At 51.1% G+C, this 21,683-nt stretch overlaps 1 protein-coding gene across 1 annotated transcript in view; it reads right to left on the reverse strand.

Annotated features, from left to right (window-relative positions):
* IGFBP2 (insulin like growth factor binding protein 2) overlaps positions 1-21,683 on the reverse strand; it is a 68,751-nt gene continuing 47,068 nt past the window's right edge. Inside the window, exons 2-4 of the mRNA XM_067299233.1 lie at positions 8,652-8,875; positions 6,264-6,404; positions 1-1,503 (exon numbers count right to left, since the gene is read on the reverse strand). Of these exons, the coding sequence (XP_067155334.1) occupies positions 1,336-1,503; positions 6,264-6,404; positions 8,652-8,875 (533 nt within the window). The 3' untranslated portion in view covers positions 1-1,335. The remainder of the gene's footprint in view (positions 1,504-6,263; positions 6,405-8,651; positions 8,876-21,683) is intronic.

A 21,683-nucleotide genomic window follows, 5' to 3' on the forward strand; every position in this document is an offset into this window, starting at 1 on the left:
TTAGGCGACGGGGAAGTTATTTATTCTCAGCATCAGTGTGTTCTGTACAGAAACAAATCAACAGGTGAAATAACGGCAGAGACACATCTGTCCTTGGAGCGGCACATCCAGTGCGAAACCTCTCAGCGCACCTGGAATTGCTCAGATTAAACCTATACAAATGTGTGTGTGGGCAGAGGGGGTGCATGTGTGTCAGGGCCTTTACAAAGCATGATATATACTGTACTGTACTTACAAAAAAAAAAGAAAAAGAAAAAGAAAAAGAAAAAAAGTGTGTGCTGAATAGCAGATGCTCACTCTAGTCCCAAGCGAGAACGGAGGGACAAGGGCAGCTGCTTGGGAGTGCAGGTTTTAGATGGGTTTTATCCTATTTAGAAACAAAGAAAGAATGAAAGAGAAAGAGAGAGACACTCCCTGGCTTGTTATCCTAAATCTACACAGGCATCCTTCCACCCGGCCCCCGCAAGCTCACCACAGCTCCCTCAGCAAAAGCTGATCCTAAGAAATACTGGGCACTAGCCCTCCAAACCCCTCAAAACCCAGCCTTTAACCGCACCGTCGCCCCAGGCCCATCCTCATGGCCCAGCGGCGGGGAGCCGGCTCCGGCAGGGCCAACTGCACCTCAGTGCCGGCTGCAGACTCGAGGCGTTTCAGGGAGGAGGGGGCCGTCTCGTCCTGTCCCTTTCCCTTGCCACCGCTGCCTCTGGGGACATGGGCGCTATTGCACTGGTGGGGTCCAGCTGGGAAACCCAAGGGGCTTTCTCCTCCTTCTCTCCCTTCCACAGCGTATCCCGCGCCAGGATGAACACCACCAGCAGATGGGCTAACGCGGCAGGGCCGGCAGGACACGAGGAGCAGGCGACACAGTATTTACAGTCTTTGGTCTTGGGGAAGGCAGGGAGGGAGGGGGAAAGGGTGCATTTTTGTTTTTTCCCCCCTCCCGCCCATCAGGAGCAGTTTTGCCTCTTTGGAGGCATCACGGCAGTGGCAGCCTTATCCCCGCCAGCTGCCGCAGTGGGGGACAGAGCTGGGACGTGCCGCAAACGGGCAGGGAGGGCAGAGCTGCGGGGCAAGGGGCGAAAAAAAGACCGGTGCTCTGGTTTACGTTGGGTGAAAGACTATAGGAAAGCAGTCCCTTCTCCCAGCAATCCCCCCGCTGCCCTTCCCCTCCCGTCGCCCCATCCCTCCCCGGGAACCTGGCAGCAGGGGAAGGAGGGCAGCACGCGGGACCCAACCCCAGTCTCGTGCGGAGCCTAAAGAGCCATGCTGAAACCCATGTAAAATCCGGCATTGGGGCCACGGCGAGCTGCCTCCCACCAGCAGGATCACGTCCGGCTACTGGCTCCGCAGGGCGTGTGCTCCCCGGTCCTCCTGCTCGTGGGCTGTGTAGAAGAGATGGCACTCGGGGTCCCCGCGGATGGTGGGGGCGCCTTGGATCACCTTCCCATGGATGGGGTCCACACACCAGCACTCGCCGCGCTGCCCGTTCACCGACATCTTGCACTGCACCGAGGGACAGAGCAGGAGTGAGCCGGTGGCCGAAGAAACGAAAGAAGAAAACTACACCCCCCCCTTAACCCCCCCGCTGAAAGCCCGAGCAGGGCTGGGCTTCATTTTGGGATTCAGCAGGGCACAAGTTCAGATTTAGGCAAGACTGAGGGGTGCCAGACTCGGCCGCACCAGGTCTGTGCTGCGCCAGCATCACTGCACCAGGTCCAAGCTGAGGGCTGGACCTCTTCCCCCAGTGCCATGCTGGGACCAAGCAGCTGATTTTAACAAACCATGTAAACGATCATCTCCGAGACTCATCACCCTCTTTCAACCGTGGTTGAAAGCAATCCATAGGGTCAAAAATCCCTGGGGGGAGAGGGATGAGACACATGCTGACACAGGGCTTGTGTAAGCTTCATTTCATCTTCAAATTGGGCTAAACAAAACAAACATGAAAGCAGGGCCCAACAGACCCAAACATGTCTGAAACGGTCTCAGTGTGTCCCAGCCCAAAGCCAGGGACCATGGCGTGTCTGAACCTAGACCCCAAAACCCCCCCAAAGCCTGGCCTGGTTCGAGAGGAGTTTCTTGATCTAAGGGCTGTCATCCACCTCTCATCCCAGCAGAGCTGCAGGCACTTTGCTCCGCATGCTCACACCTCCATCCCCCGGAGCTACAGCCCTGAACAGGGCACAGCAAGAGCCAGCCCCCTCAGCAGTGGTTACTCCAGCGCACCGGGCTCTGCGTGCGCCTGCTAAAGCTGAATTCAGGCCATTTCCTGCAGCTGGACCAAGGTCAAAATGCAGGCTTGTTCGGGGCGATAAAAAGCAGGAAAAGAGGGGAAGAAAAAAACTCCCCAGCATGAGACTGCATCCAGGCACCCTCCACCCCAGCGCTGGCGCAAGGAAGGTGGGAGCAACTGGGAATGCTTTTGTTGGCACCCAATCTCAGGGCAGCAAACGAAAACGAGCTGACACTTGGCTTGGGAAACCCCAACGGAGGGAAAGTGGGTTTCAAGGTGGCCTTAGCTTGCCAGGCCAGATGCAGACGGGTTGCAGGGGGGAGCCACGAGCAAGGAGGGCCCCAGCCTGGGGGATGAAAGGCTCCCAGCTTCCCCAGTGGCCTTCAGCAAAGTGCCGCACAAAGAGGGATGGAGGAGCCTTGGGGACCTACGTCAGGGAGGTCTCATGCTGACAGGGAAACTGAGGCAGGGGGAGACCTGTCCAAGCCCACCAGGCAGCACTGAGCCCCAAACCGGCCCTGGGAGGCTGGGCCGGGCTCTCTGCGCTGCGGGGGTTTTGTGGAAGACGAAACTGTGTCCAGACTCAAACCTGCAATCAGGCAAACACGTAGATAAACCTGATCTAAAAAAGCCCATTGGCCCATGCAGCTCCTGGGCTGCAGCTCTCTGGAGGCAGACAGGGATAAGCAGGCCTGTATCGCGTTGCATTTGCCTTGTTTGGCCTTGGCCAGGGCAAGACAGGGAGGAGGGACAAGTAATTTTTTGGTCCCTTCTCCCTCTCTGCAGCTATGGCCAATGTGCAATCATGCAGCCCTTCCAAGTGCACTCGAGCACTGCTGGGTGAGGCAGGGAGTAAGTGCCCAGGTGGGACAGGGGAGGGAGGAAGATTATCTCAAAACAGCATGTGCTTTTTTTTTCTTTAGTGCATTTTTTTATGCTCCTGATCAACGAGTGGGAGTAGCTCTGAAAAAAGAAAAGGCTCAGCCCTGAAAACTACAGGAATTCCCGGGTCCCCTCCACAGGATCAGTTATACGTGGCCAGAGGGGGTGCTTGCATCCAGGTACCATTCGCTCATGGCTACAGGGCAACCCTGGACGAGCTGGTGTTTGGCTGTCTGTGAGCTTTCTCCCGGACGCAGGCTCTTTTGTGGCACCTGGTGCTTTCTGAGACCCCGTGACTACTCCTCGCATGCCAGGGGTAGCATTTGGCTCTGGCACAGGCTCCCCTGCGCTCTGCCCTCAGCACCTTGGATGCACTGCCGCGGAAGGAAGGATGTCGTGTGCTTCCCCTGACTCCCAGGTTTCCATAGGCTGGGAAGAGAAATTACTAGAGCATTTTTGGTTGTTGTGCTTAGGGAGGAGAAGTGAGAGAAAAGCAACAGATGGAGGAGCTTTCCACGGCAAGGAGAGAGAAGCCAGTTTTGTCTAGCTGCAAAGTTTTGTTGGGCAAAACACCTCAGGGAAGATGCGCCCAGGCACTGGGATGAACTGGAGAAGACAGGAGGCAGGCAGGGTGCAGGAGCAAGCTGCTCTCCTGGGCGACTCAGTTAAGAGCCTCCGCCCTGTGCCAGGAAAACCTGAGCATGCTCCAATTTTAAACCAGAGCAGGAGGTTCACCTCTCCCATCTCTAATGCCACGTCTCTCCCAAGGCCTGTCCAATGCTCCCAGCTCTCCCCGGCTCCCCTCTGCACACCTCCTGGCTGACCCACTAGCTTACAGCTGGCCTGCAACAGCCAAGGGTGGCTGCAAGGGGCTGGCAGGAGCACAGTGGTGATACAGAGTTCACCCTGGTCTCCCACCAGCTCATGAACGATGGGCCTGAAGCCAAGGAGTTCATCTGCAAAGCAGCAGACATTTAAACCCAGGACAAGAGTCGACTACAATGAGTGGACAATTATGCAGTAATACTCCTAACTCTTCTCATTATGAAACCTTCATTACACAATGATTTAATTTGCAGTGAAATCACCCAAATGTGTGTTACACTGCACAAGCAGTGGGGGTAGGTGGAGGCCCAGCTTCTGCCCAGGTAACAAAGGTGAGAAATGCAACTGCCCTGTGCTCTGGGCCAGGCAGACAGGCAGCTCCAGAGCCTGCATCAGACCCTAGGTGGGAAAAGCTGCACCCAGGGGTGACTCCCTGGTGACTACAGTCAGAGTGACTTGCTATCTTAAGCACTTCAGTAAAAGGCCTTGAGCTAGATGGGTAAACCTGGCCAAAGCAATGTTGCTCAGTGAGTGACGGTACTGGGTGATACCTACCTTCTCACTTCTGCATCTTCCCTCATCTCTTACATAGTTTCTTCTCCCCTCAACCTACCCACATTCCTGGCCAATGTCCTTCTGAGGACATGCCTGGAGGAGGTGTCTCCCCAGGACTGCTGTGACATCCTCTGCAGAAGGGACCGCCACAGCCATGAGTGTGACGTACAGCCTGTACTGACAGACAGGCCAGGGCTTGGGCTGCCAAGCAGCCACTCACAAGTTCCTCAGGGCAGAGGTGATACACCGGACCTGGACACCAGAAGCGCCCAGGAACAAGCCCTGAATGAGGGCCGAGGGCTGGAAAACTCCCAAAACAGGTCCAGAAAAAGCACACCTGAAGCCAAACCTGTGCCTAGCAGCCTGCCTCCACGAACAGCATTCATTCATAGAGGAGAAATCAGCAGGGCTCACTGGCTCCCAGGCAGCCCGGACTAACCCAGGCACTCACAACCATCACATGGGCACATGCCGCCACCTTGGCAAACTGGTGTACCCAGACCTCAAGCCACTGATGACACACAGCTAGCAGATGAAGCAGACCCTTAGACAAGAGAGGTGGCGCACTCAGCTCTGCACCTCCCCGTGGCCGAGTCCTTGCATCCTGCGCTGCAAGAGGTGCAGCGGTGTCTGAGCAGAAGGCTCGCAAAGCACCATGGTTTTGTAAGAGCTGGAGGCTGCTCTGACATCCCATGGCCCCGCAGGGGAAGACTGCGCAATAGCCTGGCAGACAAAATCCCTCCCTGGCCCTTATCTGGCTCTACATGAGTGGTTTGTGAAAGATGCTAAATGCTAAACATTAAAGCAGACACAAGGCATTTTTTCCCTATGCCTCAGTCACTGACACCTGCTGTTTACACATGAACAAAGCCAAGTCAGAATTCAGACACACATTACATAGAGAGTCATTTGAGTGGTTTTGGGGCCCATAATCATCTTCAGAAGGGTGCTGCATCCCAACCTCACCTCATGTGCAAGGAATCTCCCCAGAACCCCGGGGACTGGCCTCGTTTTGTGGAGGAAAATTAGTCAAGTGTGCTAGAAACCATTCTGACCTCTTTCTGCTTTGTCTGCGGGACTGGCCAGCATTCAGCCCCTCTCCACTTTTCCACTGTGGCGGGACCCAGCTAGGATAAGACTTGGCTTAAAGCTCAAGAAAATAGACCTGGACGGGTAAGTGGATCTCTAGGGGAAGAGTGAGCTGCAAACTAAATGGGTTTGTCATCTTCAGGGGGATTCGTGGCACCGCTGCACCTTGCAGAGCTGCCCCAGCCCAGCTTCATGGGCCAGCTGGGACTTGGGGACATCCAGCGGAGGGCTTCTGCACGTTGCCGAGTCGTGGTCCCCTCCCCACTCAGCTCCTGGGGAAGCTGCTGCTCCACCAAGCAGGCTGCGCGCACCACCTGAAGTTGTGTGCATGGCTGTGAAGGTCTCCTGCTGCTGTGAGCATGCATGTGTTTGCCCTGGAGCTCTCCACGCACGCACAAAACCTAGCGTGCCACTGCACACGGCCAACGCACCATTGTGTTTGTGTGGATGGGGTGCCTGCACACATCCCTGCTTGCAAGCCCATGGCTCCAGATCCATTTAGGCATCACTGCCTGTGCCACGTGTGATATTTGCTGTTTACCTCGTGCCTCACACCGAGTGTGCGACATTAGCCCAGCCCTGAACTTTGCGTGTGTCCTGAGGCTGCATGTGAGGGAATGTGTGCTGAGCCCACGGCTGCTGGTGGGAGCACAGCTGGCCTGGGGACTCCCCCACTTGCCTGTTTGAGATTGTACAAGCCGTGCTTGTCACAGTTGGGGATATGAAGGGAGTAGAGGTGTTCCAGGGGACCTCGCTCATCTGGCAGCCGCATAGTGGAGATGCGCTCCAAGACCTGATCCAACTCCTGCTGACAAGGAGTCTGAAAAAAGCCAAGAAAGCAGAAAACAACAACAAAAAATCAGGGCAATGGGAACATGGACAGTGTCAACGCCTCAGACAATGGAAATGCCAGTAAAGATGACCATGGGACACCCCGCACACTTCCCTGTTGGGGAGGCTGAGCCCAGTCCTCAGGACACAGGTTTGCCACGAGCCTTGCTGCTGGCACCTGCAGTTATGCCGGTGCTGGTGAGATGAGAATCCCACTGCTGTGCCTGCCCTTGCTCCCAAAGTCCTTACAAGCAGATGGACACACAGATGTATGCACGGAGATGTACACATCTCTGTGCACATGCACCCCGCTGAGCATATTTGCATGTGGACTCCCTGCCTCCACACACATTGCTTACACCACCATCTCCATGCACGTACACACATGTTCAACACCTTCATACCATGCACATACCCCACACACTGGTACACACATAGATCCCATCTGTTACACACACAATTATCTCACACCCGCAAACGCATCTCTCTTACACAGTATAAACAAAGCACAGCCTGGTCATGAAGCGACCGTGACAAAGGACAGTGCCAGGGAAGCTTCGTGGAGCAGAGGGCAACGTTGCCTCTGCTTATCAGCTACTTTCCTCTTTTGTCCAATTTTGCTTACAATTTGCCCACTATTTTCCTGTATTCCCAAGCACCAGGCTCTGGTACCTTCACTTTTCCTGAGAAACATGAAGAGGGAAGGGACAACGGGCCAGTTGCGAGCGGTTTTGCCCACCCTAAGGTCCTGCACTGTGGTGGAGAAGCAGTCCCAAAGAGACGGGGCTCCTGTGTGCCCCCACACCCCCAGATCACAGCCACCTGCACCCCCAATGCACAGCAGGATTTTGCTCTCCCCTCTGCCATGCACCCAAATCTTCACACTGCCAAGAGCCAACATGACACCAGATCGCAGGCCCTGGAGACACTGAGGAGGGGAAGCCTGAGCGATGCTCCCGTGGGTCTCACTGGCTAAGTGATAGGGTGATGCACAGTGATGTGAAGCAGGGTTCACTCCCCCCCCCTAACTTGGACTGACCAGAAGGGTCCCAATGGGCACAGCCCTGCTCCAAGACTCGTGACATGATTTTGGCCCAGAAGTGCGCCTTGAAATGCCTGAGACCTCACGGGAGTGGAGGGGAAGCCCCGGGGACCAGCAGCACCCAAAGAAGCGAGGCATCGCTCTTGCTCCTCTGATTCCCACAGCAGCCTCAAGCCAGGGCTCCCAGTCAAGGCAGCCTGGCTGAATTCGGCCTAATGTTAGCCGGCACGAGCCTGCCCCTCTGTGCTTTTGCATCGCTGGCCTTTCTTCCAGGGGAGCAGCAGCAGCAGCAGCACAGGGGCTCTCCAAGCCGGCAGTGCCTGCGCCATGCCATGGAGCTGGGTCTCCCACACACAGACCAGCCAGTTAGGCTGGATTTGACCCAAGCACTGCAGAAGCAAGGGGATCTGGGGTGACACAGCGAGTGCATGTTGTGGGGACAGGGCAGTGAACCTCTGCTTTGCCTGTTTCCCTTGGAGGAGGTGAGGGCTCTCCCTTAAAGCTCCTCTCTGTTCCCCTGCTCTCCCCCTCCACTACAGATTGCCCTCTCATTTGTAGAGATATGTATTATGGGCATTTTGGTGTGGCTTTGCATCCCTGTGCTATCCAGTTGCCTTGACCAAGCTGCCCACTAGAGGGAAACCATAGCCACAGACTGGAGGGCACAGAGATGGGGACAGGGAAGGGGACAAGGAGGACACTGGACACTCTCCCTGCTGCATGCCAAATCACAGCCCTTCCTAGAGGACTCTGGCTCCCCTTGAACCTGGACTGGGGCTGTCCTGCGATGGGCAGAGGCCCCTCATAAATCGCCTTGGGTTTTTCCTGGCAGTCACTTAGGGAAAAAGGGTGTGAGAAAGCCAGGCTGTGGGCAGAGGGCACGCTCGCTCCTGCTGCAGAGGTAAGTGTTGAGTCAGCAGGACCCCCCCCCCTCTTTTGTCGAGGTGTAGTTGCAATGAAAATAATGCCTCCTCGCTAGGAGATTAAAGTTCATCAGATGGTGCGTTCAGCCTCAGCTTCGGGCCAAAACAAATGTTTGCTTTGCTTTTCTTTTTTCTTTTTCCTTTTTTCTAAGACAGTTTGTTGCAAATGTCACTAAGGCTTTTGCATTCAGCATTTCCCAGGCGAGCCACAGCTGCCTCCATTAACTCCCTCTGCCCTTGTCTCCCTCTCGCACGCGCTCTGCCCACTGACCCTGCCTGTCGACATTCGCGACTTCTTCGAATCTTCATGGTTATGATGGGGCTTGCTGACTTTGCCCATTTGCCGCTGCTGCTCATTCACTTTCTCCCTCATAACTGCCAACTCCTTCATGCCTGTTTTCATGGGCTTCCTCCCTCCTGCTCCGCTGAGGATCCCTGTGGTGCCATCCACGTGGTTCTCGGCAAGGATTGCTTCTGACCGGTCATCACCACCATCTGCAAGAGAGAGGGGAGAAAAGGAAAGGGTCAAACTTGGCCAACTGCTCTCTCACGTGTTTATCCCGTCCTGGATCGCTTTCAAGCATGGCTTGTTACCAAGCCATAAAATCTTTGCATGCAAAAATTTTAAGTTGCATTAGCCCTTTCATCTGGAAGGTGAGAACAGATCCTTTCATTCTGGAGTTATTACCACACTAAAAGACAGTTTAGAGAGCAGGGGAAATCACTGCTGGAGAAGTTCTTTCTGGTTTTTCTTTGACCTTCTAAATTACTTCCCAAAGAATGTAATTTTCCCATCAGAAGTCCAGTTGGATTAGTGATGCCAAGTGTATTCGAGCTCCAAAACTTAAAACCACAGCGATTAGTACCAATACCTTGAATCCATCTATCATCCCCCAGAATATCTCCAGGAATACTTACTCAATATTAATGTGCTAAAATAAATTCTCAGGACCGCTTTCAGAAATACCAGCCTCTGTTTTATGGCCACCCTAATTTTCCTCAAAGATCCTGCCATTTCAGTGATCCTCCTTGCCATATCTTTTTTCACATCATTTGCCATATGGTGCATTACTCATTTAGCTTCTACCTACTTTTGCATTTGGCTACTTCTTTTGACTACAAGACAACTCCATGTGTCCTGGGGTCAACTCTGCCACTGCTGCAAGCCACAAGACCCCCAGGTAATTTGGCTGTTTCAAAACCAGTTAGCAAAAAACTCAGGATAAACACTGAGTTTTTTCAACCTCCTCCACCCTCTGCTTTGTGCATTTTCCCAGTTCACTGGGTGCTGTTTCTGTAATAAATCCTTGCCAAATTAGAACATGGTGGTCACTGTTGCAAACACCGGTCCTTTTGGACTTTGCGGTGAGAGCAAGGAGAGATCTCAAATCCTCCCACTTGCACCAGAAGCTCAGCAGGTGATAAGGCTGAGTCTCCTTGGTGCCTGGCAGTACAGGGCTCCTGCTCTGGTCTGGCCGATTTGCAGAGAAAGCTGCAAAACCACATCAAACACTGACATTGGAGCTAACAGTGAAGCCAGCCCTGCTTTAAGCAGGGGGTTGGACAAAGACCTCCAGAGGTCCTTAGCAACCCAAACTGTGATTCTGCACTTGCATGCACACATCACCTCTCACTACAATAACCCAGGCCATGCGAAGTACACCTCTGTATACAGGACTTCTTCAGCAGCATGACAGATACCACGTAAATGACAGACCAGGCCATTCTGGTCCTACAGTGGTGACAAAGTCTTTTTCAACATACAGAGGAGAAACTGTGGCACTCCAGCCTCCCAGCATCAGCAACACAACCAAGATTCGCTCTGGCAACTTTGATTTCAACTGCCCAGCACTCCAGACCTTAGACACTTGTATAAAAATAAAGAAATCACATTAGACTGTGCGTGATGGGGTGCAAGCAATGCTCACATAACGAGGCTTCATTTATGGGCCTGTCTTGCTTCTTGGAAGACTAAACATGCAGAACACTTAAAGATTTTAACATTTCCTTTCTGTTAGAAGCTGCATCGTGATGTTCTGTCAGGGCATAATTGTACTGTCATGACACAGAACGAAAACCGTAATAGCAAGCGTTTTATTTCTGTCACAGCTTTCCAAGCTCTTTTCAGGTATTACGACCCCAGGCTCACACATGAGGAAAACACCAGAAGAGCCTTGTCTAAAATCACTCAGTAAATGCATGGCTGCCTGCAAACGGATCACAGGCTGGTCCAAGTGGGCTGGACCAAAGCACCGCCCCAGCTCAGCATCCTGTTCACAGCTGCAACCAGGAGCAGGTGCTTAGGGACACATGTTGAGGGATCATTCTCACCCCTCCCCCAGACCAGCCATAAAAGCACTTTCACAACTAGAGACTTCATCTGATCAGCATTTAAAGGCCACCAGTAGACTCATCCTCCATGGATTCATCCAGTCATCTTTTGCATTTCTTCATGTTTTTGGCCCCAGATCTCTCAATACTGGGATCCTCCCACTTCCCAGCAATACTAAATGTGTTTGGTTTGTGGGTTTTTAGCTGCTTAGGTAGCAACTGAAAAGCAAACACAGGGCAAAATCAATGTGGTGAAGTCTAGGACTTTCCTCAAATACAGGTTCCAGACAAGAATTCAGATGGTCAGGCTTGACAGCCAGATGGGTAAACTCAAAGTCTGGGCTGCTGCCCGACGATTGCTGTCTAGCCATTGCCCTAAGGCTGGGTAAGGAATATTTTGAGCAGGAACCTTCTGTTTATTCATCAGTCTCCTCTTTAATTAGAAACACATAGTGAGGAGAGAGAAGGCCATGAGATTGCCCTACACACAGGATCAAACAAAAAATTACTGCGTGAAAGATAGGTAAGGCCCACCCAACACCAACTCCCGGCAAGCCACTTCAGAGGGTTTTAGCCTCTTGATGTCTTTTGTCCTCCTTTTCTTGGTGGTCCCTCCTCAACAGGAGGAAACGAGCATTGCGTGCCTGCCCCTTGCAACAGCAGGGCAGCACTTCAGACGCACTGCAGTGACATTACTTGGCCCAGTTTCTCACAGACTGTCCCCATTCAGAAAACTGATGGTACAAAGTGATGGAAAAGCAGCATATTGAAAGCAGGGCATTTCCTGATCAATTCTTGTTCCTTCCTGCCTCCAACTAAAATATGGAGACATTTGCCCAAATAAGCATTGCTCTAGTAAATCAAGGCAAGCTGGTAAGCCTCTTGTCGGCTGATTCATTCACAAAACCTGCTTCTGATAATATTTTTGCTCATTTTTCTTGCTTTCCAATGCTAACAAAGATCAGCCCAAAGAAAACCACTGATGGGAGCTGAGCGTGCAAGCCCATGTGTATGAACACACCCAGGGATTGGTCTTGGCTCCTTGGGCACCATCACAAGAGTGAACCTGGAACAGAGGCCAGAAAGAGCTTGCTGCTATCAACTGCAAGCTCTCCTCCCTGACGCAGAGCTAGCCATAGCGATCTGAGCCCTTGCCTTGCTGCTAAGCCCGATTGCTCCACCTGCAGCTGACTCCAGAGCCCCAGGAGAGGTTTTTCCTCTTCCAAATCCTAAGCTACTCCTTAGGAGAAAGCGCTCGGGACATGGTATAATCACAGCTACTACATGGGCAGGAGCCAGGAGCTGCCAGTTTGCTCTCTCCTCTTGCTCACTTTCATTCAAGCCAACAAACAGGATGCTCCAGCAAGCAGGGAAGGGAGACGGGACAAAAGAAGTTGGCCTGTTGTGGAAAGCGCTGGCATTTCTGTAACATCCAGGCTGTGTGCAAGGGAGGAGGCTGAGCGTCAGGTTTGACAGACCCCATTTCAAAGAGCAAGCAGGAGCCAGGCAGCAATGGCAAGAGCAGAGAGAGCAAGCCTCAAAGCGGGGAGAGCACGCTGAGAGCCAAATAATGCCTTTTACAGCCAAAAAACTCTTTAACACTGCCCAAGAGAAGTGAGCTGTGCTTACTCGCTTATGACTCTATCCATGAACCAATTATGCCACTCACTAACCCCACCGGCGTGGGATGGGCAGGTATGCGATTGCCTTAGATATACAACTCTAATCCATTCGTCATCCTGGCAAACGCCCTTTTGCTGACCAATTTCAATTCATGCTAAATATATCTGTGAACGGAATGGTGCCAAACTCCAAAACAATTATGTTTTATAGTTCTTCCATTTTCCTATGGCATGTGGAAAACATCTCCTGTGCTATTCTAGATCAAAAGGTAGAGCGCTTTGTGCAGGGTGGGACAACCATGGCAGGAATCAAAGCAGATAGCTGAAGTTCTCCTGAACACTGATGTGGAGCCCATGAAACACCTCACTCAATGCCAAGAAAATGATTTCTTTATGGCCTTTTTCAAGGAAAATTCCCATTGGCTTCAATGGGGCTAGGACTTGGCTGAGGTAAAAGCATATTCAAATGGCCATCAGCTAATGTTTGTAGTGAGCTGCACAGTCTCGCCAACATTTTCAAAAGCAGCTACCAATTTCCAGCATCAAAATTTGGGGGAATCTGATTTGAGACCTCTAGGCATCTCCGACAAGATGGCTGAGAAACAGAGAGCTTTAAAAAATGACCCGCCACTTCCACAGAAACAACAACAAAAAGTGCCATGCAAAAAAAGGCAGCTGCCTGAAGTTAAAAATACATCATTATCCTTTTCAAGAGTCCCAAAGTGTATCTGGGCTGCAGGACAGGGCTCTGGCCAGTAGCACTCACTTAGTGCAAGAGGGCTAGCCTGTATCACAGGGGTGCAATGCACCACGCCAGCAACCGCAGCCTCTCTCTCCAGTGCCACTCACTCCCTGGGCTTGTTTTCCTTTGACAACAGTTTGGCCAGTGTCAGATTCATTTGCTTATCTGTCCAGGGTGTTCACTAGTGTCTAAGTGCTGATTAAGGTCCCAGACCTGCAAAAAGTTACACCCAAGTGGCCTTCGACACGCTGTCTGGAGCGTCTTTATCCGCTGGCTCTGGTTTCGTGGCACAGCAGGCTGGTGGGGGCCGCCACGGCCGGCTTACGGCTCACTCCTGCAACCATCGCAGCCTCCTCGTGCCAGCATATTCCTGCTGGAGACATCAAAGCCTTTTACAGCTCATTAATTACCCTGGAGAAAGAGGTTTTCTTTCTCAGTTGCAAATAGTAAAGAAGGAAGGCAAGGAAAAATTCGAGAGCATTGCCCAAGGCCACGCAGTGAATCCATGTGTGAACCTGGGAGTTGGGAACCCGTGCTCCTGCCCCAATCCCTGGCAAGCACAGCACACAGAGGAATAGGTATGGCCGGGGCTGCAGGCAACATGACATCCAAAGAACCTTTTTTCACCCCAAGCAGAACTTTGTCTTGTCTGGCCCTTTTTCCAGCCCTATCTGTCCTTTCAGCCTGCAGTGGCAGCAACTTTCCAAATTTCAGGAAGAGTTGAGTGCCTGTTCTGTGTTTTGCTTGCCACTTTTTTGTTGCAAGAAGCAGGACTCCCCCTCCTGCTTGTACTCCCAGTACCCATCCTTTGCAGCCTGAGAGCAGCCAGGGCCTTTAAACCTGATACACATGCACCAGCAATGGCCCCAGACTTACTTGCAGAAAGGTGGGGAAAGTGCAGACACGGCCTGCAGCCCCTCGTGACCTCTGTCTGATCAGCCTGCAAAGTATTTCTAGGAGTGCCCTGGGCAAAGGTTCCTGTTCAATAGTCTGGTGTGGGTGTTGTTGACCTGGAGCTCAGATACCTCCGAAAACATTTGCCAGCAGGGATTGTATTAGCATTCCAATTTCCTCGCAGCAGGAGCTGCCAAGTACAAAGTCCCCCCCAGGCCCTCTGGCCCATCCTACCCCAAAAAGGACCAAGGGTTTGCCGACAACTGCTGCCAAACTGCAAAGCGCCGCGCTGGTGCACAGCATCTTTCAGCACTTGGTCGGCTGTGGAGGGGAAACGCGGGGGCACTGGGACACAGTACGACCCTGTGCATGATCCAGCTGGGCTGGGATGTGTCTCTCCGGAGGCAGAATAAACCAAAGCAGCTGCTCAAGTTTCACTCTCTGCTTTGCACCAAAAAAATAAAAATGCAACTGGAAAACGTCACAGAGAACAGAAAAGGGAGCACAAGTGATGGGCTATGTAGAAGATGGGTGCAGGAAGAAGGGATGCAGGAGCAGGAAAAAAAAAACCTTTACCCCAGAGCAACATCTCTCTCAGAGGCCAACTACGGCTGCTCAGGGAAGGTGAAGAAACAGCACAATTATACATCAGTCCAGTCCCAGTTTTCCTCCCTGCTTCTGGCAATCAAGAGCTTCCTGAGCCAAAGGCTGTATCTAGGCTGTGTTTAATAGTCACCTACAGGCCTATTACATGCATCTAATCTCTTCTGGGCCTCATTTGTACTTCTGGCTTCCACAGTGGGCCACAGCAAGACGTTCCCCATTAAAAGCTTGTGTAAGGTGAACAGGCCCTTCCTTTCCTTCTGCTCAGATCTGCCACATGGCTGTTTCACTGGGGAAAAGGGGTGTGTAAGGGGGGGAGGAATCACAAGCGATGCCTGTCTGGTTTCAGCCCCAGAGCCCTCCTCTCCCACCTCCAACTGGTGCTCTTCTTGCCCAACCTGTGCTGCTTAGTGGAGATGTGGCCGTTTCTGCACGTCACGTGTCTCACACAGGATACAAGGCTGGAGAGGAAGCTCTCCCAATGTACCCTATCCCCCTGCAGAGCCAATTTCCCTGGGCACCCCAGAGGTGTTCGTGCCGCCCAGCTTTGGGGGGGGGGCTGGCAGGGAAGGCTGGTATCCCCAGTGATGCTGGACAAGGGTGGATGCACATGAGACAGCTTTGGGAGCTGGGCGAGCTCAGGGTAGTTCAAAGCATCTCTCCACCTGCCAAGGAGTGCCTCAAGGCAGGTCCCCACTGCCCTCTCCCTGCCCACACACTCCTGGGGTTATTTCTCTGAGTCAATGCGCTCGGCTGTCAGGATGCGATTGCACACCATAGACTCTGCAGGCAGAAAATTCCCACTTTGGTCTCCAAGAGCTTGTTTTACCTCCATGATTAGTTGCCCACAAAGTGCTCCAATCTCTGCTTCGGCCAACCGGTCTTTCTATAAACACCCTTTATTTTTGCTGTCCGATCTTTTCAGCCCATCTCTACCAGCGAGGAGGGCAGGACTCGGCTGGGAACGGCATGTTCTGGCCCGCGGTTGCTTAGCAAGCTCTTCTCCTTGCCCTGAGCCACCGGCACCGAGGGGTGATCCAAGGGGCACCCAGTGCCTTCCTTTGGCTCGGGCATCTCCCAGAAAATGCTTTATGCTCCTCCAAGCGCAGGGGAAGTTCCAAGTCAACAGTCGTGGCACGGCACGGGGCAGCACAGCTCTCTGCAGTCCACTTCACTTCCTTTTCTCTGCCTGGGCTGCACAGTCCCTCTGCCCATTCCCAGTGGCTGGAAGAGAGCAGCTTTCCCTCCTCCAGCCACCTAGATCCAGAACTGAGAAAAACTCACAGCCCTCACAGAAAAAACACAGCATCCTGTTGGTGCATCTGTGCCCTCATAGCACCCAAACTCCCCTGGTAACCTGGAGCAAGCACACAAATGAGACTGAAATGGTTCTGATACAGTCAAGGGAAGAAGAGGGACTAAAATACCGCTTCCCCCGGGCTTTGCTTCAAAGTGCCCTTTTTTGTTTTGTTTTTAAATCATGTTTGTAGACTGGTTTCCCAAGGATACAGCACTTGTGCAATAACACTGCCCGCCTATATGTGTTTCTGCATGTGCATGTGTTTGCATGACTGCCTATTAGTCCTTTAGTCCTCCTCCCCCTCCACCTCCCAATATATCTACAAACACGTCAGCAAATGCCAACAAAATTTCAAATAAGAACAAAATTTTCAAAAATAGTAAGTTTCCACCATTTCATGGAAATGTGCGGCCAAGGTTGAATAGATAAAATAGCAGGGTTTGTTTTGTTAGCTTTCTGTCCAAACGATTCGACTGATGGGCCATGTAGCACATCACCAGCCCACTCTGTGTGGGCCCAGCAGAGCACAAACCACCGCTGGGGAAGGTCTGCTCCAGTCCTCCTCCAGCCAACAAGCCTGCAAATGTTGTTTGCAACATCCTGTTCCCTCCTGCGCCAGTCGTTTACTTTGTGCCAAGAACGATAAGGCAAAATGCTGTTTGGGTCCCTCGAAAACACAAGGCAACAATTCTCAAGTCCCCTCACTTACCCAGCTCCCACCTGCAATCGCTCTTCTTTTCCCCGCTCACCCGAGCCACACTAGCTTGTTTCACTCGACTGGGGAAGCGCAGAGCTGCAATAATCATCCCCAAGTGAATCTACAGCAGACACACGCCAGGCAGCTAAAAAGTGAGGCTGAGGAGCCAGTGGGTCTCAGCTCACAGCTGGTGACAGTGCTTTTGTTCTCACCTTGCTGTGCAGTGAGTGACCCTGGGCAAGCCCTACTCTGTCTCCACTTACCTTCTGCACCAGGGGGGATAACTCACCTCCTTATTTTCCAGACCAGTTTTTTTTAGCAGTGCCCTGAAAAGCAGCTTGTAAATGCTACGTTTAGATGCTTTTGCAGGCTCCTGCTCAGCAATGCATGTAAGCACATGCATAACTTTAAGCACGTGTGAAAGCAGCTTGCTCAGGGAAAAGATGTTAACGTGTTTGAAGGGTTGCGCCAAACGAGGCCCTCCGAGCTCCCTGCCACAATCAAAGCATTCCCCCTTGTTACTGAACCATATCTCAGCTCTTCTCAACACACTTCCCTGATTAGCCCTCCACAAAGCTGCAATCTTTCCAGCCAAACCAAACGAATTAACTTGAAAACACTTCCAAGCTTGTATTAATTGCACTGCAGCTTCCCTTTTTGACCTTGACCCCATCTGTAAAATCCCCAGTGCAGTAGCTACTTTTCAGTCATTAGAGGCTTCTGCCCAAATGAAACGAGCTGTTAACTTTTCCAGCGCAAGTCTCAGACCCTCCTTCCTCTGTCGTTCTCACACGTGTGGTCTTCAGTGTTCCAGCCACCCAAAATCCTGCACTGATTTCTAATACAAATTCAGTTCCTAAATCCTCAGTTCCTATGAATTTCCAAAATGAATCTGGACCACAAAACCACCTCCTTCATTTCCTATAGGTTTTACTGCTGTGTTAGAACTTCCTTAATTTCCCCAGCTTGCATTAGAAAATACAGGCTCGTCTCTGAGCCCAAGCCTGTCGAGGCTTTTCCATCCCACAGCCTTGACAATGTGAGCACAGAAGAGCTTTACGTACTGCAGCCTCCGTGACAGTGACCCAAGTTAATTACTAAAGTGACCTCTGTTTGGCATCGGGATGTTGCACCTCTCTTTCCTGTTGGAGAGCCAGAGGCCGGCAGAGTCAAGGGAGCTGTGAACCCACGTGAGGATGATTTTCAGATACGGTACTCTGCAGCCCATCAAGAAAGAAGAGAAGATGCTCTGGAGAATGGTAAGCCTTGACAAGAACTGATGAAGAAGTAATGATCCATTGGACACACAATCATGAATAAGAAATTACTCGCAAAATTCAAACTAAACTTTTCTGTCCTCCTTACACATTTTTGGAGAAAGTATAATATACAGGACCTATTTATACTCTTCTGTTTTTAGATGATTACCTCAAGGTTGAGGCAGCGATAAGCAAACAGCAACAGTTAGCTGGAGAAACACTGTTGAAATCAAATCAAATCTGCACCAAGGAAGGAGGTGCAACATGTCTCTTGGACTGCATCTTTTAGTCAAATACAAAGTATCTTGTTCCAAGCAGAACTGGCTGAAGGAAATTTTGTGGTCTTTATCATATAAGAAATTAGGCAAGATAGTTTAGCGGTCATTTCTGGCCCTAAAAGTTCTCCATCTGCAAAGTAATGCCCTCAGCCTGTTCTGGCTCCTTGAGGACAGCTTAGCTCACCAGAAAGGTCTTCCCTGGCTCTAGCTCCTGGAAACCCAGTTGCCCCCTTTGGTGCTCAATCACAACTCCCATTGAGATCAACAGCTGGTGAAGAAATGTCTTGGGACAGAACACAACCAGAGGAATCTATGACACGGTGTTCCTGCATGCCTTCTGGGAAGGTTGTGGTTGGTCAGAGCTGCCAACAGTCTGACCTTCTGCTCCACAGAAAGGTAGAAAAACTTAAAAGTTGGGAGGAAAAAATACTACAAGTAAAGTGAAAAAGAAATAAAAATCCCAAAAGGTCAGAGCAGTGCCCCACCCTGCCTGCGAGAGCCGTCTCTCGTCTATCTCCGATGTTGCTCCATTCCCTTCTCAGCCACACTGGCTTCTCCTGTTATTATGACTATTGCATGCAAATGGAATGGACTTCAGCCATTTGTATTACTAGTTTTTAAATAACATCTCACTTTTCCAGTCATTTTTCCAGACGGCAGTTCAGTCCAGGGCTCCCCTCACCACCCACCCAAATCACATTGCGCATTTCCTCAAAGTCTGCCTTTTCAAAAAGCACTATTATTATGGTAATTCCTTTCTACCTTCTCCTCAGAAACCCTGCCAGACCCCAAATGCAATTACCACCAGTGTCACCTTGAGGTCTGCTGGACCTACTGTCCCCATGCAACACCCTGGCTGGGCACCAGCTCTTGAAGCCAACATTGTGTCTGCTTTTTCCCCTGGAACCTGTGGTCCCTAGAGACATAGCACAACTCTCTCTGAATAAAAATCATGTAGCTAAATTGTAGGTGGGAAAAGGCAATAACTGCTGTACTTCAGTTGTGAGCTCTGTTCTGCCCACCAGCATCTCCCAACTGTGTTGGATTTTCACAGATACCATCCTTCCCTCCTCATGAGGGCTATTATAGAGTTGCCATATCCCACATTTAAGTCCTGAGTTGAGCTGTTCACAGACAGTGGCTTTTTCTCATTTGGTGACCAAATTAAAAAACTTCACAATTGTTTCAGGTTATGTCAAAACACTTTTTTCATCTCAAACGGAGCTCCTGGGGCAATATTTCACTCAGTTTTGGAGTCACTTTGATGGATTTCTTTAACCCTTGTTCTATCCTTCTCCCAGCTCAAGGAAGAGCTAAATTCTAATCCTCACATTAAAGTAGGCTGTGAGGAGGGATTGAACCTGGCCTCACATGTGCATTTACCATTTACTGAAATAACTGCCAGCCTCTGACCATGAGGTTCTTATCGATACAAAACTGCTATTGAAAAAAACCACAAGTTTTGCCCAAATTGAGACTTCAGGATTGTCCCACTGCTGCATGACATGTCCACATGCGCAATAATTTCATGAAGGGATCACATTCACAGACAGGCTACCAGAAGGCAGGAGTTTACTGCAGATCAGCTGATCTGTAGTAATGGTTTATGGTATACTACAGCCACACATTTCTGAGTGATATCAGCTAGTTACCTTTATGGTCCTTCAGTGATTTCCATTTGAGCTAAACCACAGCTCACCTGATGATTTCATACTATGCATTATAATGGCACGATTTAAAGCACAAGGATGGACCTTCTGTGGCCCTCCATCATGTTAGTAGCAAGAGTTGCTCGGGTTTGAGCTGTTGAGGAAATACTGCCAACGCGGTAAGAAAGCCCATCTTGCCAGGGGAAGTGCTTCGGCTCAGAGTGTCTCCGAGTACACCAGTGCCACACTGCTACTTTTACCCCATAGCTGTGAAACCTCCAAATCCCGCAGCATGTACAGATCAATGTCATTTGGCCTTCAAAAGAGGAAATTTCCTCCCACACAGGTGGGAGGGAGTAAGTGCAAGGCAGCCTGCTGTGTCATTCTGCTGTGTCATTACTTTGTTCTCTTCCTTTGTAGAGAAAGGGGCTGGATCTCACTGTTTCCAAACAGCTCTGTATTTTGGGCCACCCATGAAGTTGCCCAAGCTCCAGCCTCAGGAGTATGCAGACTCCCACTGAGTAAAAGGCAGGAAGAGAGAGTCATAAAACTGTGGTAGAGGAAGGAAGAAAAGAAAGGGGAAGATCGGTCAGCTGCATTCCCAGGGAGGAGGGAGGCATTGCAAAGCCTGAAAAACAGACCACCACAAAACACAGTGCAATGGAGACAGATATGATAAACCAGCTGAACCATCAGAAGGGAAGTTTCGACATGCAATGATCAGCTTTCCGTTCAAACGGCTCCAAAAACTATTTCACAGTCAGCATGCTCAGCATCAAGTGCCCTGGTGTGCTTGCTGTGCGCCTGATCTAGACAAAAACACCTTTCCTTGCTTTCTTATTCAGCTTCACATCAGTTTTCCCATCAGCTCTAGAGCTGATGCTGGGCAGATCTAGGTATCATCCAAAGGAAAAGAGGGTTGGAAGGTACCCAGGCCTGAGGCAAACATCCCTTTGGAGATGGAAACTGTTGTTATGTAGTAGTGGAGTAGTCACCAAGTTAGACTGAACCATCCATGACTGTGTTAAGAAGCCAAATAGTTAAAATACTGAGCTTCCACCAGAAAATGCCAAGGAATCCCCTGGCTTAAAGGGGGGTGGATATTCTTCTGGAGTTCACCCCAAAATGCAGGACAGCTTCAGCTGGCTTGTGGCATACCAACATTTAAGTCCCTCTCCAAATCAGCCCTGCACATTGTCTAACCGTGTCCCAGGTGAGCCTCCCCAACAAAAACCCAGGCAGCTGCTCAGAAGCGGGTGCTACTCACACCCTTATGTTGGACGTGTTGCACAGCACTTGAGTGATGGGAATCCAAGCAGCCTGGAGTGCCGTACTCCTTTAGGCTATAGGACACCCAAGTCTGAGCCTCAGCTCTTATCTGTTAGTCATACCAGGTAAGACGACTAGAGGCAGACACACGCCAATCACAATGCCTGCAGTGAAAGAGCAGCATGGTGCGAGTACCTGTGCTGATTCAGGTGGAGGAAGCCAGGTCTAACTCCAGTGCATGCTGGGCTCCAACACTTTTGTGGAAGGGGAAAACCATTTTCCAGCTCACTCCTGGTCTTATCTGATCTGCATCCACCATCTTGCAGCCCAAAGCATCTCACAGCTTTCTGCTACATTATTTCTTCTCCAGATTTGTGAAAATGTGGCAGTCATTTAAGGGCATGTAACCCCCCAGGCACAGGGCTTCAGGAAAGAGCACACCAAGGGGGCCACAGCAACCTCCTGGAAGAATGCAAGGTGGAAGGCTGTCATTAACTCAGTTGTCATAACTAGTCCACCCTCGCTGCTCTCAGAGAGACCACCTCAACTGAAAAGCGCTGTAACCACAGCCATCCCAAGGGCAAAAGGTCAGGAGGCAACCACTTGCCAGAGGGATGCGGACACCATCAGCCCCGAGCACCCGCTCCAAGAGCTTTCGA

This window comes from Apteryx mantelli, chromosome 6 (genome assembly GCF_036417845.1).
Source record: "Apteryx mantelli isolate bAptMan1 chromosome 6, bAptMan1.hap1, whole genome shotgun sequence".
Taxonomy (NCBI): Eukaryota; Metazoa; Chordata; class Aves; order Apterygiformes; family Apterygidae; genus Apteryx; species Apteryx mantelli.